The sequence below is a fragment of the Gymnodraco acuticeps genome, unplaced genomic scaffold (genome assembly GCF_902827175.1).
Source record: "Gymnodraco acuticeps unplaced genomic scaffold, fGymAcu1.1, whole genome shotgun sequence".
NCBI classification, from domain to species: domain Eukaryota; kingdom Metazoa; phylum Chordata; class Actinopteri; order Perciformes; family Bathydraconidae; genus Gymnodraco; species Gymnodraco acuticeps.
Window position 1 is genome coordinate 1,069,075 of NW_022989843.1, and position 17,938 is coordinate 1,087,012.

General features: G+C 41.3%; 1 protein-coding gene across 3 annotated transcripts in view; it reads left to right on the forward strand.

Moving 5' to 3' along the window:
• The window catches only part of LOC117559975 (zinc finger protein 3-like), an 87,458-nt gene that overhangs the window by 53,088 nt on the left and 16,432 nt on the right, over positions 1–17,938 (forward strand). The window contains exons 5-9 of one of the 3 annotated variants that reach the window (XM_034236741.1): positions 10,564–10,909; positions 12,686–12,949; positions 13,083–13,315; positions 13,441–13,772; positions 13,897–15,814. The exons of the other annotated variants lie outside the window; for them this stretch is intronic. Of the exons in view, the coding sequence (XP_034092632.1) occupies positions 10,564–10,909; positions 12,686–12,949; positions 13,083–13,315; positions 13,441–13,772; positions 13,897–14,095 (1,374 nt within the window). The 3' untranslated portion in view covers positions 14,096–15,814. Of the gene's footprint in view, positions 1–10,563; positions 10,910–12,685; positions 12,950–13,082; positions 13,316–13,440; positions 13,773–13,896; positions 15,815–17,938 lie in introns of those variants that run through there. 3 annotated transcript variants of the gene reach the window in all.

A 17,938-nucleotide genomic window follows, 5' to 3' on the forward strand; every position in this document is an offset into this window, starting at 1 on the left:
CCGCTGCTCAACGGGAGTTGCCACAAGATGCCAGAGTAAGAGAAGGTTTACTGTAGCTGCCACTCGCCTTCCGTGGCAAATGCTGCTATTTAAACCCGTATTTATCGTGTAAAATGTCCCTGTTTAGGCATGACTTTATCGAACTGATCTGTACACAGGACTGATGATCTGTACACAGGGTTGGGTTGTAACGGAATACATGTAACGGCGTTACGTAATCAGAATACAAAAATCAAGTAGCCTAACTGTATTCAGCTCGCGTTACATTTGAAAAACAACTAATCTGATTACAGTTACTTTCGTAAACCTGAAGTGAATACATTTTGGTATACTTATTGGAATTATTGGTGGAAAAGTTTCCCCACAAAATGTATCCTAATATTCATTACCGGCAGAACTGTGTGCACAGCGCAGCAGCATCTCTGTGAGGCCCCGCCCCCGCACACAGATGAGAGAGAGATCTCTTTTTAAATATATTGAAAGTTAGAAACGGAGATGGTTCGATAAAACGTGCAAGATAACGTTTATGTAGCATTTCTTTATTGTCGAAATGATGACATTTCATAACGGGATAAAATCAAAGTGAATGGCCTGCTGCTGCTGAAGGCATGGGGCAAATATAACTGTCCTTTGCCTAATTTATAAAGTAAACCTTAGCATCTCACTAGCAGTGCCAGTGGCAACTGCTAGTGAGATGCTAAGGTTTACTTTATAAATTAGGCCAGAGCTGTTAGATTAATATTAACATGCTTATTGTAGTTGTAAGTGCACTGCCTTACGGCCTGTAGCACCATCCTTGATGGAGCATATGGAAAGGAGTGAGCAGATGGTAGAGTTGTCGATTCTTGTTCTGTTTTCTGTGACTATCTTCCTCACCCTCTCAGACTTTCTGTTGCGCGCTACTAAAGAGGCGCTACCATAGAAACCAAACAATGGTGTAGCTGTATTAAAGTCAGAGTGGAAACAGTCCTGAGTAAATCTGATTTTGTCAGAAATCGGGAGAAATGCGGGAGAAATATGACCCCGGAAGGAAACCGGGAGAGGGCTATGAAATCGGGAGTCTCCCGCGAAAATCGGGAGGGTTGACAAGTATGGTGCCCAGTACGTCGACCGCGAGGGCAATGCTGGTAGATCGCGAGTCATTCATAAAATAAAAAAAATCCAGCTCCGTTAAAATAGACAAAACAGGTTTTGATCCCTCCTCCCTTGGCCTCCCTGCCACTTAATTCAGGAGGAACACAAAAACACCATCTATTATTGACCTTTATAGCTAATTCAAAACATTATAAATGATACAAAACACCACTTTTTAGTATTAGACAGAAAATAGGTGACGAGACATATTTCTATTTTTTTTAGATTAGGCCACTGTGGTGAGAGTAATACATACAGTGGGGCAAAAAAGTATTTAGTCAGCCACCAATTGTGCAAGTTCTCCCACTTAAAAAGATGAGAGAGGCCTGTAATTTTCATCCTAGGTATACCTCAACTATGAGAGACAAAATGAGAAAAAAAAATCCAGAAAATCACATTGTCTGATTTTTAAAGAATTTATTTGCAAATTATGGTGGAAAATAAGTATTTGGTCAATAAGAAAAGTTCATCTCAATACTTTGTTATATACCCTTTGTTGGCAATGACAGAGGTCAAACGTTTTCTGTAAGTCTTCACAAGGTTTTCACACACTGTTGCTGGTATTTTTGGCCCATTCCTCCATGCAGATCTCCTCTAGAGCAGTGATGTTTTGGGGCTGTTGCTGGGCAACACGGACTTTCAACTCCCTCCAAAGATTTTCTATGGGGTTGAGATCTGGAGACTGGCTAGGCCACTCCAGGACCTTGAAATGCTTCTTACGAAGCCACTCCTTCGTTGCCCGGGCGGTGTGTTTGGGATCATTGTCATCCTGAAAGACCCAGCCACGTTTCATCTTCAATGCCCTTGCTGATGGAAGGAGGTTGTCACTCAAAATCTCACGATACATGGCCCCATTCATTCTTTCCTTTACACGGATCAGTCGTCCTGGTCCCTTTGCAGAAAAACAGCCCCAAAGCATGATGTTTCCACCCCCATGTTTCACAGTAGGTATGGTGTTCTTTGGATGCAACTCAGCATTCTTTCTCCTCCAAACACGTCTAGTTGAGTTTTTACCAAAAAGTTCTATTTTGGTTTCATCTGACCATATGTCATTCTTCCAATCCTCTTCTGGATCATAAATGCTCTCTAGCAAACTTCAGACGGGCCTGGACATGTACTGGCTTAAGCAGGGGGACATGTCTGGCACTGCAGGATTTGAGTCCCTGGCGGTGTAGTGTATTACTGATGGTAGCCTTTGTTACTTTGGTCCCAGCTGGAGTTTGGAGTGTGACTGTTTGAGGTTGTGGACTGGTGTCTTTTATACTGATAACAAGTTCAAACAGGTGCCATTAATAAAGTTAACAAGTGGAGGACAGAGGAGGCTCTTAAAGAAGAAGTTACAGGTCTGTGAAAGCCAGAAATCTTGTTTGTTTGTAGCTGACCAAATACTTATTTTACCGAGGAATTTACCAATTAATTCATTAAAAATCCTACAATGTGATTTTCCTGGATTCTTCATTCTGTCTCTCATAGTTGAAGTGTACCTAGGATGAAAATTACAGGCCTCTCTCATCTTTTTAAGTGGGAGAACTTGCACAATTGGTGGCTGACTAAATACTTGTTTGCCCCACTGTATAGCTTGTATTCCATTTGTTTTGAAAATGTATATTTATACTTTATAAACAAACTGGTTACCCTTTTTTTTAATTAGCATACAGAACATTATGAAAACAAACTTGACTAATGGTCGGCTCATGAGTCATAACCTCAGAACACAGAAGAGGAAAAACTGCATAGATTCTCGTTTCATTTTGAAGGATCTGCAGACCTAAAGTGTGTAAAATACTTAAATGATTACAAAGGTCACAATCACATTAAGCGGGAGAAGATGGATGGATGGATGGACAATCACATTAATAAAACTGTATTTAGGTTTTAGTTTCACTTTTACAAAACAGAGTTCCTCATGTACTTTCTAGCATGTATGGCCATCTACTCACTAGCCCTATGCTGCTGCTCCCCTGCCAGCTCTGTCTCTCCTTTACTCATCTTTTTTTTTTAGTCAATTTATTGAACATGTCAGAAACAAAAACATACAACAATAATATATAGAGATGTCCCGATCCGATCACGTGATCGGGGATCGGAGCCGATCACGTCATTTTTAAAAGATCGGAATCGGGAGAAAAAGATCGGGGATGGGGAATCTTTTTTCTTTTTTTGTAATAATTTTTTATAAGATTATTTTATTTAATGTTACAAAACAAAAATGACCATGTTCACGTCTTAAAGTCATCCTGAGGCCTTAGTTTTGGTTTAAAATTACACAACATCATGTATGTGTTGCTTCTTTTGGGCTTGTTTTCATAGACCTGGGGCCTATACTACGAAGCTGGTTCAACCTAACCTGGATATGTTTGAGTTAGCCGGTTGGCCTAATCCAAAACATACGTGCTCTCGCTAAGCTGTACTACGACGCTGGTTATCAAGTGGATCGCTCAAGCCAGCCGTTTCCTATCTAGTTAGGTGCGCGTTCACATGAAAGGGGTGGTATTTGGAGCATTCGACCAATCACAAACATGGAGAAGCATACTGACAGCGCAGCGTCATACTTCCTGAATGAAAAGTAAACTATAATATTAGACATATGAAGAAGTTAAACTTTAAACATCCATGACTTAAACACTTTATCCAGGATAAAAGCCACATAGCTGCACCTGCAAGGTGAATACAGCTGGTAAAAGAAAAAGTGTTTGAATGCGTACATTAACAGGTTTATGATATCACTGCCCCGTCTAAAACACGATCTGACTTTAATTACATTTGTCTCGAGTGTTTCGTCAACTTAATGTGTTGCTTAAAATAATACTTCTGCATACAGTATGTGACACTGAGTGTTGCACGGCCAGATACGGCTCAGCTGACTCAGATAAGGAAATATATGATACATTATTTATGATGTGATATGCCGCGGACTGTACTTAATGTTACTCTGATCCGGTTACTTATGTTGTGGCAGATATTTAAGTAAGCTTTCTTAACGCTAATGTTATAATAGTCACATTGCTCTGAAGATGGGAGGTGATATTCTATTAATGTTCACGTTCACACAGTCGGTGATTTTTGCCGGCCGTCTTTCCTGCAACCGCAGTTTTTCTGTATTTCCTTTCTCCTGTAATATGACTTGATCGCTTTAAACTCCGCATATTGAGCTCTGATTGGTCAGCAGGCAGTGCTTTCACTGAGTTGATCTCTTAGCCTGCAACCTAACCTGGTCCCGACCAGGTTAGCCGCTCAGCATAAGTTACCATGGAGATCTAGCCCGCTAAAAAGAGAACCAGCTTCGTAGGACCGGAAACCCCAAGTTTTCCCCGAAGTTAGCCGGCTAAGCGAAAATCCTGCTTCGTAGTATACCCCCCTGGTTGCTTATTTCTCTCAAATCTGGCAACAGAGTGGGCAGGGCTATGGAAGCAAACAAGAGACAGAAGTATTTGAATTTTATTAGACACCGAATTTATAGCATTGAAAATAATTACTTTGAAAATCATGAATCTGAATTTGTTTTGCTCCGAATTTATCTATGTGAAATAAAAATGTAAAAATTCAAGTTAAAACAATTTGAATGTTCAAATTCAGATCCCAAAAATTCAAGTGAAAAAAATTCGACGTCAAATATTTCGGTGTTTAAAATTCGATGTAAAAAAATTCGGTGTGTAAAATTCGACGTCAAAAATTGCGATGCAGCCTCATCCGGGCTACTCAGACAGGATAAGCAATCGAGCCCTAATGCAATCAAACCGACTTCTGGCCTATCAGAGCCAAGCGGCAAACCCCGGGACAGTGCGGTGAAGCCCAATGCTGCAAACTGTAGGCGATGGATGCAGATGGGAGCAATTCCCGTAGACCCTTTGTTAAAATGTCCAACTTAAAAAATGAACATGTTTCTAGCCTGGATCTACAAAAACATATTCTGTATATAGTTAGATTCCCCCTTCATGACAACGGGACTGCTGCTCCTAGCTCCTCTCTGCTAGCTCCGTTAGCTCCGTGATGCTACAGCGGCTCAGCTCATGAGGAGAACACTACTTGAACTCTGCCGTGTTTGTTGTGTTGGTTCCTGGTGGACTATTCGTCATGCAAATATAGGATTTATCTGCGGTTGAAACAGACCGTCCATGAATGCAGTTTCTTCGGTAAGTCAACCCTGCGTACTTTATGTTATGTTACTGGTGTTTTTATTAAGCTAACGTTAATGAATGTTTAGAGTTGGGGTAGCATTTGAGCAATCGTAGCTCCATCTGTGCTAACGATGCTATGCGTAGCATCCAAGAGTGTAAAACATTAAGTGGGATGCTACTGTATACCAAAAGGCTTCTGTGCGAGGTTGCTCAAATAAGGTCATCCTTGTACGTTAGATAGTTAGTTTGCTATTTAGGTTACTGTATGCATTGTTAAGGTTCATTTAAATTCGCTATGCTCTACTATAGCATAAAATAGACTAGCTAACGTCAACGTATTGTTGAAGAGAGGCTTAGTGTATATTAAATCAACCTCACAATGAAATATGTGTATCTTTAAAATATGAACGTCACATTTCAAGATAATAACGCTCCCTTAGATATTGTAATATGGTTTGTTGAACTGGAGTTATGTATTGCAGCTAACCGCCTATCCGACGAACGACCCAAACATTGTTGTTTTTAATATTATTACCAATGCCTCTTTTAATTGTATTATCATCACACTTGAGAAACAGCCTTATCGTGGCTGTACAACGGAACATGTAACTTAATGCCTGCATTTAAGGACGATGAATAGCGTAGTCAATGCTTTAGTGACAAGGAAATGATTTGTTTAAATATGATATATAACGTTATCTGTGACTTCAGTGGAAATTAAGCTTATCCATTGCATTGCATTTGTTCAATAGGTTTGTGTCTTACCCTCACGTGTGTGATGCATATGAATATGGCATATGAAAACAAATTAATTTGACTGACTCATGAAAACCTCATCCAAAATAACAGTAAAATAAAAAGGACCTACACAATAATACTCAATCAAACTGATACAGTATAAGGACTGTGATATCCAGCCATTTCTTAAGTATAACAATAAGATTATGACCTGTTTTTAAAAGAAGATAAAAAGTTGTTTGCATGGAAAGAAGTCTGTAACCCATGCATGTAACTTTACATCTGTTTGTTCAAAGTGTCCTCAAGGTGATCCAGACAGGCTGGACCAGAGGAGGAGAGACAGATCTGGACTCCTAGCAGCAGAGAACTTCAGCACGGATTCCAAGGTACACCTTTTTCATACTTTACAAAGAATGCATAAAGTAATGACTCCAATACACTGATATACATGCCATTAAACATGGCTGAATACTAGATCCCCTGCACATCAGTGATGTTGAGTGGAATTTATTAGCAAAAGGTTACATTTACATTTTACCAAGCAACATCACATAGTGAGAGCTGCGACCCTTTGTCTTTCAGTGAGACAACAGAGCAAGCTTCCACAGTTGCACTAAGTTTTGATAACAGTTAAATATTATTTTAATAATACATTTATTTCAATGTTGATGAATTTAGAACGGTTTATTCATAACCTGATTATCTTTGTAGTACACATTCAAATAAAAATAAAATCATTATATTTATAGCCCCTGAAGAAACAAACACACCTCTTTCTTAAATAACACACTTGCTCTGCAATAATATGTTTTTTGATATTTCTGTTAGGAAAGGACACGCCTGAGAGACAGGACTGCTTCACCATGTTCTCTTTCTCTGAGGGTCCAGAAGAACATCCAAGAGGGAAAGGAGAAGCTGATGTGATGAGATTTAAGAGCAGTACAGGACATTAAGAGACAGAGAATAGTTTTGTAGTCCAACAGGAACTTCATTTGTGTGTTGTTTTGTGTTTTACGTTGCACCTCAGAAACAGTGTGATTATTGTCAGGCCTATAAAGTTTGGCAAAAAAAAAAAGTCAGCTGATCAAATGCATTTGCCTCACTTTATGAGCTTCATATCACTTGTGCCTTGTACCGCGGAGTTTGGAACGTCATAAATAAATGGTACCAATCTTCAGTCAGATGTGAATGTGTAATCTAACAGTTTCAGTAAGAATAACGGACAAAAGGAGTGCAAATACAATTTATTGAAATGTGAACTAAAAGTTATCAAGCATGAACCATCACCATTTTTTTTTAAAAATAAAAACGAAATAATATACATAAGTTACACTAAATGTTAATCTGTTAATTGACAGGCTAGGCCTGTGCAGGTGGTAACCGCTATGCCCAGCATGGGCTAAGTTCTGTAGGTGCAGCTGGTGCAGGTCCTCCTCCATCAGGCCTGGTCCTTCTCCCTCAGGCCTGGTCCTCCTCCCTCAGGCCTGCAGGGTCTTTCCCTGCGAGGAGGACTCCTCGCAGGGAAAGACCCTCAGCCCTCTCCGGCCAAACCAACAGACAGGACGTTCATAAAGCTGAGGTTTCCCCCAAAGTCTCTAATCATCCATCCTGTGAATATGAGAGGGGAACAAAATTGTGTAATAGTCTTTGAGTTTCATGCAAAGCTATATAAAAGTCCCATGTATTATTATTATTATTATTATTATTAGATGCTTTGGACAATAATAAATATAAAGTTAACTGTTGAGTTGATCAGTTTTTTAGATTGAAAGGGTTTAATAATACAAACAAAAGGAGAGGCACCGTAAAATAAAGATTGGTTTTTCAATAAATTGTGTTGATTTTGTCTTTTGAATTCTTTGTCTAAAGTCAAGTAGCTAGAACTGTTACTTATAGTTTGAATGATAGTCTGGTTATAATGTTTGGAGGAGGCATCACAGGTAAGAGCACCATTTGTTGTGTTCCATCCACAACAGATTGATGTGTGTGTATTTATTTATTTACTATTTCTTGAATCATTACTGTCAGTCCAAAACAAGAGATTTTGTTTTAGTAACATTTAAAAAAAAAAATAAAAAAAAACATTATCTCTTTTTCACTACACTATCTTGAATACTTTAGTTTTTACGTCACTACATTTATCTAACAGCTTTAACATTGTAAAGGTGTCACTTCGGACTCTGGGTAATTATGACAGCATGTCCTACTCAGAGCTCTAGGGCTCTGGTCCTACTATTTTGAGACTTTGAACAAACCAGACCTTAATCTATTAACCTCTTAATGTAGAAAATAGTCAGCACATTAAACCATTATGAAAGTAATAATTAGTTAGCTCATTGTTCAAAATGAGCTCAAACTACAACAGTTAAGTCAACTCGTGCATCGGTAATAACAATAAATCAAATGATATAATATAATAGTATAACTTGTGTCTACTTTAAATACTTTAACAACACTTTCCTAATTATACTAGCATACTTTTACTAAAGTAACATGTTTAAATGCAGGGCTTTTGTAAGAGAGTATTTCGTATAGTGTAGCATGGTCTACTTGACCTATCTAACCGAAGTGATCGTTACGTTACTTTGCAAACCGTCACCCCCCCTCACACACACAAAAGGACACGGTAACGTTGTGATTCACTTCAATTAATGATAACTACGGAGCTTGCTAACAACAAGGCTACTTCACTCATTTAGCTAATGTAAGATACAAATGCTGTCGAGCCCTCACTGCTTGTAAAATAAAGAGCACAAACTGACAACTTACCCGAGCGGCGAGCCCCGCTGTTCTCCGTCATTTTTCTCCCGGGTTGTTGTGATCACATGACTGACAAAGCCGTGCTCTGATAGGCCAAGTCAGTTTGATTGCATTAGGGCTCGATTGCTTATCCTGTCTGAGTAGCCCGGATGATGCTGCACCGCAATTTTTGACATCGAATTTTATACACCGAATTTTTTGACATCGAATTTTTTGACGTCGAATTTTTGGGATCTGAATTTGAACATTCGAATTTTTTTGTGGCGGGGGTGTGTGTGTCTACAGAAGGTCCAGTTGTGATAGACACGGTTCGCCACTGGTTGTGGCAGATATTTAAGTAAGCTTTCTTGACGCTAATCTTATATTAGTCAGATTGCTCTGAAGATGGGAGGTGATATTCTATTAATTTTCACGTTCACACAGTCGGTTGATTTTTGCCGGCCGTCTTTCCGGTGTTGTGCCGAATTATGCACCCCCGTCGTGAAATGCACCCCTTGTCACGGGAACGTGCATTTGAAAATGAAACGTATAGTCCGCTATTCTATGTTGTCCCTCTCGATTTCTTGTGATTGTTGCGGTTTTTTTAATGGTAATATTCAGACTTATACTGTGAGTCGTTTAGTGGTAGCTCATGTAGTCTTGACTCTAGTGGTTAAACTTTTCGCTCCGTATTTTGATTGTTGGGTTGTCGAATCTTGGATTTTGCATTCATTCGTCACTTCTTTTTCAGTTAATTTTTGTATTTAATATATGTTTTTATTTAATTGTGACGTCCTGTCTGTATACTTGTGCTTTAAAATGTATTCATTTTAAATATTTGTCAAAATATATGTTTACAAATGTTACATAGTCTTTGTCACCATCTTTTGCATTATAAAGATTACTCTTTTACCTTGTTGTGTTAATTATTCGGGTCTAAATGAGCTAATAGATTTTTACATCAAGTGCTTGAGGGGGGGGTTGTGCTTTTTACAGCAGGCCTGGTTGCCACGATATGTACCCCCTTGCTATCTCTGACAACAAACGTGTCACATACATGAAACTTGCTCCATTTATTGGTACTAGTCCTACAACTCTACCCTCAAAAGTGCTTGAGGGTCAGATTAATAGAAGCATCTTTTTTGGGGGGGTGCATTTCACGGCGGGGGTGCATATTTCGGCACCCCCAAAACAGATGCTAAAAGGGTCACATACATGAAACTTGCTCCATTTATTTGTAGCCTACTAGTCCTACAACTATACCCTCAAAAATGCTTGAGGGTGGGATTAATAAAAGCATCTTTTTTGGTGGGGGGGGGTGCGTTTCACGGCGGGGGTGCATAATTGTGCTGAATTATGCAACCCCGCCATGAAATGCACCCCCCCAAAAAAGATGCTTCTATTAATCCCACCCTCAAGCACTTTTGAGGGTATAGTTGTAGGAGTAGCACCAATAAATGGAGCAATTTCATGAATGTGACCCTTTTAGCATCTTTTTTGGTGAGGGGGGGTGCATTTCACGGCGGGGGTGCATAATTGTGTTGAATTATGCACCCCACCAAAAAATATGCTTCTATTAATCCCACCCTCAAGCACTTTTGAGGGTATAGTTGTAGGACTAGTCCCAATAAATGGAGCATGTTTCATGTATGTGACACGTTTATTGTCAGAGATAGCAAGGGGGTGCATATCGTAGCAACCAGGCCTGCTGTAAAATGCACCCCCCCCCCCAAAAAAAGATGCTTCTATTAATCCCACCCTCAAGCACTTTTGAGAGTTTAGTTGTAGTTGTAGGAGTAGCACCAATAAATTCAACTTTAACATGCCACCCAAGGTAGGGAGAGGCAGACGGAAGATGCTGGCTGTTAAATACAGAACTCAGAAGAGGAAAGCAGAGGAAACTGAGGATTTAGAGGTCCAAGAAGACAGCACTGAGTCTCCAACCAGAGAGAGAAAGGGGAGGAAATGCAAGAAAGATGTCAGTCCTTGTCCAAGTAAAACTCCAGAGTGGTCCCCAGAGGGTTCCAGGTCTCCTCAGCGGTCTGAAAGGTCTCCACAGCAGTCTGAAAGGTCTCATCAGCAGTCTAGGTGGTCTCCTCAGCAGTCCCAAGAGTCTCGGCAGCATTCACCTTCTCGCCTTCCTCCTCTTAACAGACAGCCCGAATCCTCGGATGATGAAGGTAAATGTTTATAACTTATTTTTGGTATGGATGGGGGGCAAGAGGGGTTATTGATGTTGTTATATATTCCCATACATTGTTGTCCTGCATGTACACTGAACAAAAATATAAATGCAACACTTTTGTTTTTGCTCCCATTTTTCATGAGATGAACTCAAAGATCTAAAACATTTTCTATATACACAAAATAACCATTTCTCTCAAATATTGTTCACAAATCTGAAAAAATCTGTGATAGTGAGCACTTCTTCTTCTTCTTCTTCTTCTTGCCGAGATAATCCATCCCACCTCACAGGTGTGGCATATCAAGATGCTGATTAGACAGCATGATTATTGCACAGGTGTGCCTTAGGCTGGCCACAATAAAAGGCCACTCTGAAAGGTGCAGTTTTGCTTTATTGGGGGGGGTCTGGGGGGGTCCGAAAACCAGTCAATATCTGGTGTGACCACCATTTGCCTCACGCAGTGCAACACATCTCCTTTGCATAGAGTTGATCAGGTTGTTGATTGTGGCCTGTGGAATGTTGGTCCACTCCTCTTCAATGGCTGTGCGAAGTTACTGGATATTGGCAGGAACTGGAACACGCTGTTGTATACGCCGATCCAGAGCATCCCAAACATGCTCAATGGGTGACATGTCCGGTGAGTATGCTGGCCATGCAAGAACTGGGATGTTTTCAGCCTCCAGGAATTGTGTACAGATCCTTGCAACATGGGGACGTGCATTATCATGCTGCAACATGAGGTGATGGTCGTGGATGAATGGCACAACAATGGGCCTCAGGATCTCATCACGGTATCTCTGTGCATTCACAATGCCATCAATAAAATGCACCTGTGTTCGTCGTCCATAACATACGCCGCCCATACCATAACCCCACCCCCACCATGGGCCACTCGATTCACAACATTGACATCAGAAAACCGCTCACCCACACGACGCCACACACGCTGTCTGCCATCTGCCCTGAACAGTGAAAACCGGGATTCATCCGTGAAGAGAACACCTCTCCAACGTGCCAGACGCCATCGAATGTGAGCATTTGCCCACTCAAGTCGGTTACGACGACGAACCGGAGTCAGGTCGAGACCCCGATGAGGACGACGAGCATGCAGATGAGCTTCCCTGAGACGGTTTCTGACAGTTTGTGCAGAAATTCTTTGGTTATGCAAACCGATTGTTGCAGCAGCTGTCCGAGTGGCTGGTCTCAGACGATCTTGGAGGTGAACATGCTGGATGTGGAGGTCCTGGGCTGGTGTGGTTACACGTGGTCTGCGGTTGTGAGGCCGGTTGGATGTACTGCCAAATTCTCTGAAACGCCTTTGGAGACGACTTATGGTAGAGAAATGAACATTCAATTCACGGGCAACAGCTCTGGTGGACATTCCTGCTGTCAGCATGCCAATTGCACGCTCCCTCAAAACTTGCGACATCTGTGGCATTGTGCTGTGTGATAAAACTGAACATTTTAGAGTGGCCTTTTATTGTGGCCAGCCTAAGGCACACCTGTGCAATAATCATGCTGTCTAATCAGCATCTTGATATGCCACACCTGTGAGGTGGGATGGATTATCTCGGCAAAAGAGAAGTGCTCACTATCACAGATTTTTTTCAGATTTGTGAACAATATTCGAGATAAATGGTTATTTTGTGTATATAGAAACATTTTTAGATCTTTGAGTTCATCTCATGAAAAATGGGAGCAAAAACAAAAGTGTTGCATTTATATTTTTGTTCAGTGTACTTGATTTTTTTTCCATTTGGTATCTTTTCAGATGAGTCAGCTTCCCCCGCCCTCTCTGCTGGCAAGTCCAAGTCCAAGCCTGAAGTGGGCAAGGGCGACAAAGGGAAAGGCAAGGCCCAGAATGAGAACCCACCCCCTGGTGCATCATACAGCTTCACAGAGGCGCAGGAGGAGGCAATCGCTCGCTGGGTGGAGAGTAACAAGCTACTGTATGACATGAAGGACAAACAGTACAAATACAAGGCATTAAGGAGGCAACTATGGGAGGGAAAGGCTGCGGAGAACGGGGTGGATTGTAAGTATAACAATTTTTACATGTCAATTACTTTGAAATATTTGAAATCTATTTCAGATACTTGACATACATTGCTGTCAATGAACATTTCAATGATTGTACTAATTATTTGTTTTGATTTCTGTCATTGCAGATCATTCAATTCAGAAATGGTACCACACACAGAGGACTCGATTCTCAAAGCTGCGGGAGGGCCAACCCAACAAGAAATCACAGAAGAGGTTCGGTTATGGTCTGTCGAGTGGTGACGAGGAAGACCCCATCCTTGCCAGTGAGAATGACAGTGACCGTGACAAGTTCATCCGCCGGGTCTTTGGGTTCATGAAGCCACACATCAGACGTCACAAGAAGGATACACCAGCTAGTGTGAGTATATCATTGAAATTAAATTAAAACTGAACTTTGTTGAACATTTTCAATTTCCAAATGTTTTGTTTCCAAATATATCTTTCAAATGTACTTATGTTTGTTTTCAATTTTTGTCTTTGCAGTTTAAGGACAAGTTGGCCCTGGCTGAGACGGGTGAGCTGGCTGGGAGTGACGAACCCAGGGAGCCCACCAAGAAGTACACTGGCTACCCTACACCGAGACCTCCTTCCAGGACAGGAACAGCGGCTGAAGACCGACCCGAGTCTCCTACCATGGAGATGAGAGTTACCCGAGCATCCCGTGATCTCCAAGATAGGCTGGTTCAGTTCATCACTCGAGAGCAGCAAGTCAACAGGGCCACTCCTTTCTGCAAGTACCTGGAAACCGAACTGTATCGTCTGCATGATGCCTGCCTGGAACCTGCGTATGAGGAGATCACCACAGTTCTTAACCAGTAAGTATATACAATTGCATAAAATTGCATACATTTGAAATTCATTTATTTGATGTCACACATTTTATTGCATGCTAAATTTGAGCTTGTATTAATCCTATGCTGTTTATTTTTGTCTTTCCAGTTACCGGAAGGTGTCCAGACAGTTCAGGATGCGGGAAGCGGCTGGTGACCAGATCAGTCCCTTAGAAGATGTCCCGTCAGCATTCCAGTCGCAGCAGCAGCAGAGGCCAGTTGCTGTGATCCCAGTCTGCACATCTGCCACCTACTCAAGAGTAGGGATGGGAATCGAGAACCGGTACTATGTCAGTACCGGTACCTGATTGGACGGTATTGGTATACCATTAAGCCGCTGGACAAACGGTGCTGCTATCGGTATATGAATTACGCTACTTCCTTAGTTTAAACAATTCTCGTTGGTTGGGAACCCTCATCCCGTGTGACGTATCCTGTTTGAGTACCACTCTGATTGGCCACTGTGAATGCCACTCGTCATCTCTCCTAACAGCTCTCTTATTATTGTGAGACTTCCGGGGGCAGACTATAGGGGCAGACGCAACATCTTACTAGAAACAGCGTCTCAAGGATTCTTAACATTTAACAACCTATTAATGATGCACTTAACGGGAAGAAACTCAGCTAACAGACGTTAGTAACCATTTTACCTACACGGAACAGAAGTCCAACACCAAGAGTCTAAATCAACACTTAGCAAAACGGGCTAACGGCTACTTTAGCACATAACTGGCAAAAGCAATCTTTTCTACGTCATTGTATCTGCACAAACAACATATCACATGAAAGCTGAGATTCCAGATTCCATTGGTATAAGTCTTATCACTGTACGAAAACTCACTGAAATAGCAGTCAGGAAAGAGCAAGAAAACAACTTCACTTTACGTAGCCATGATGATAATTATGTCTTACCTGTGCTGTTTTGTGATCAAAAGTTGTGTTCAAGGGCATAACAACGGTTAATCCAATGTCTCTGTGTAACTTTAAAACGATTACTGATAATCCATCATTACAATTATAAATAATAAACGGATTATAATGGTTAACCGATCGGAGCTTCCGGTTTAGGAGGTGCGCATGCAGCGTCTCGTTTTAACTAAATAATGGTCATGTTTACATGGATTTATGAACTGCCCCTAATTACCGCCCCCCTTCCAGAGACACACTGTCAAACACTCATACCTGCTTGGTATGACATTGAACAAGTTATATTAAATAATAAATACAAATAAATGACAATATAATGACTGTTGTTTAATCTTCACATCTTGTGATCATGTCTATAATTTTGAGCACCAAATTATTGAAAAGTATCGATAAGAGTATTGAAAAATACTGGTATCGATAAGCAATATCGGTATCAATAAAATCCTAACGATAACCATCCCTACTCAAGAGTCAGCCAACTTCAACAGGAGAGTGCCCTCCCCAGCGGTACCTACTACTCCACCAGCAGAGCTGCCTCCTCACCGTCAGCAGATTTCCAGCCAGGTCCCAGCCAGTGGCCTAGGAAGTAGGAACCCACCTCCGGCATCAGTGTGGAGATTCCAGGAGTGTGGCTACGTAGAGCAGACGAACCAGCAGTACAACTTAGAACAACAGCAACAGCAGCAGTACCATACCCTCCAGCCAGCCAGCACTTCTACTCAGGGCTACGTTCCTTCTCCTCGCCAGGCTGCATTCTTCCAACTTCCTTCTCAGCCTCCTCAGCAGCTAATCAGAGGTCCTTGGCAGCTAACACCCCAGCAGCCAGTCCAGGGTCGTCCGCCTCCTCTTCCAGCTCAGCAGTCCCAGCACAATGTGAACCAGTATCTAAACCTAGACGACAGTGTAAATATCAACAAAGACATCGATCTCTCAGCTTTAGTGCCACATGACGACAATAATAACAAAAGCCAGTAACCAGAAATTCAGAGACAGTTCCAGAAAAATAATCTGAGACAGTTCCAGGAAAAATCTGAAAAATAATCACACAGAAGCTTGAGATTGTAATAAATAAAATAATGTAATAAAAATTGTCACTGCTATTTTCAGACTTTGTTCTTTTTTCGGTCCTTTATCCTTACTTTACAAGTTATTTTTTAATTTCTATGTTAAAGTACTATATGGGATTTGTAAACTATCTAAATATTGGGCATTTATTTTATTAATAAGTGGAAAAAAGCAAAATTTCAAAAGCAAAATGTATTTTTCTATTACGTACAGGGTACCCCTTGGAAGTCAGTTTTCAACGGGAAGGGCGTCCCATTGACTTGCATAGAGCTCCCTGAACGTTGGTAATAGAGGAGTTGGGATCGCGGCGAAATGCTCTCCGCAGATCCATTCTCACAGCGTTTGTCAACCTTTTTCTTACTCAATATCAAGCCACACTTATTGTTTTTACTTCTTTATTTTAATTGAATAATGTAGGACTTTTGTTGCCGTCAGTTATGGGGAGAGTAGGGGCTCAGAATACTGAAATCTGTATTGTTTCATTGTTTTTTCCTTCTAATTTTGTATTATTTTCTAAACCACACACTGTTATTTACTCAACAATAACACATAATTATCCTTGTGTTTATTTATTTGTTTGATTAATAAACACACGTTTGAGTCCGTCAGGACCGAGGGTCGGAGCAGCTCATATAGTTGCTTTAGAGAATTTTACACCCGGAAGTAAGTATTCTCTCCGCTTCGCTTGACAAACACTGTGATAGTCCTCAAGCTCTGTGATTGGATGTTTGAGTGTGCGCCGAGCGTTACGCCGAGCGTCGAACAACACTTTGAAATGGGATGGAACCATGGCAGACTGTCCAAAACTGGATTTGAACGGGTCCACCCCGTCCCCAGAACTACACATGCTGGCTATTGTGTTTTGCAACATGCTCTATGGCACGTCTCTACTGGGAATTGTAGTTTTAAAAGAGGTTTTCGTATTTCCCATAATAAGAAGTTGCCAGTATTAAACTGTGTATATCCCTGGAGGTTTAGGGGATAGGAAACACTCAAATTTAAAACATATAATTAATAAATGGGTGAAAATAGCTTGTGCCCATAATGGCCAGCATTAATATATACCCACATGACAGCTAAGGTCAGAAGAGCTTTATTTAACAGCTGGGGAGTATACTACGAAGCAGGATTTTCGCTTAGCCGGCTAACTTCAGGGAAAACTCGGGCTTTCCGGTCCTACGACGCTGGTTCTCTTTTTAGCAGGCTAGATCTCCATGGTAACTTATGCTGTGCGGCTAACCTGGGGAGTATACTACGAATCTAGTTCAACCTATCCTGGATATGTTTTGAGTTATCCGGTTGACTTAATCCAAAACAAAGCCGCTCTCGCTAAACTGTCCTACAACGCTGGCTATCAACTCGTTCGCTCAAGCCAGCCGTGTCCTATCTAGTTAGGTGCGTGTTCACATAAAAGGGGTATACAACAACATCGTATTTTTTGGCGAAGGATTCCATGGAAACGGCATATGGTGAGATCTCAGATTTCACGTAGAGCTGTTGAGGCATGGACCGGTGACATAAAAGTGAAGATTGGGGGACGATGGGACCGTGTCCATTGGAGTTACAGCGACACCGTGTTTTATGGCGAAGGATCCGTTGCCATGGTAACGCCATATTAAATAACATCAGATTTTACGTAGAGCTGTTCAGGGCCGCAGTGTTAACCATCACGTGAAGTTTGGTGGCGTTCAGAGAATGTCAGTTTGAGTTATGACATCATCGTGTTCCATGGCGAGGGACCGCCTAGCATCAAGTGAACGCGAACTTTGGCGCCAAATCACAAAGAAAAAAAATTCCGAGATAACTTTAAATTGCCCATGTAGAAGCTACCCGACGAATTTCGAGTCGTACGGATAAAGTCCCTAGGAGAAGATAGATTTCGTAAATCACGTTTTTCCGATGCCAAATTCAAAATGGCCGACTTCCTGTACGTTACTTTATACCCCTCCAAGAGGCTTTTTTCTTTGTCTCCACACCCTAGATATGCGTATCGAGTTTCGTTCGTTTACGTGAAAGTTAAAGTGGGGGGAGTTAACGTTAAAAACGGAAGTGAGCGTGGCCTACGCAATTTTTGACGCAAAGTTCCGGAACCAATTAAACATCGACATTTTCACCACTTCTGACGCGCGTGCAAAATTTGGTGAGTTTTCACATATGTT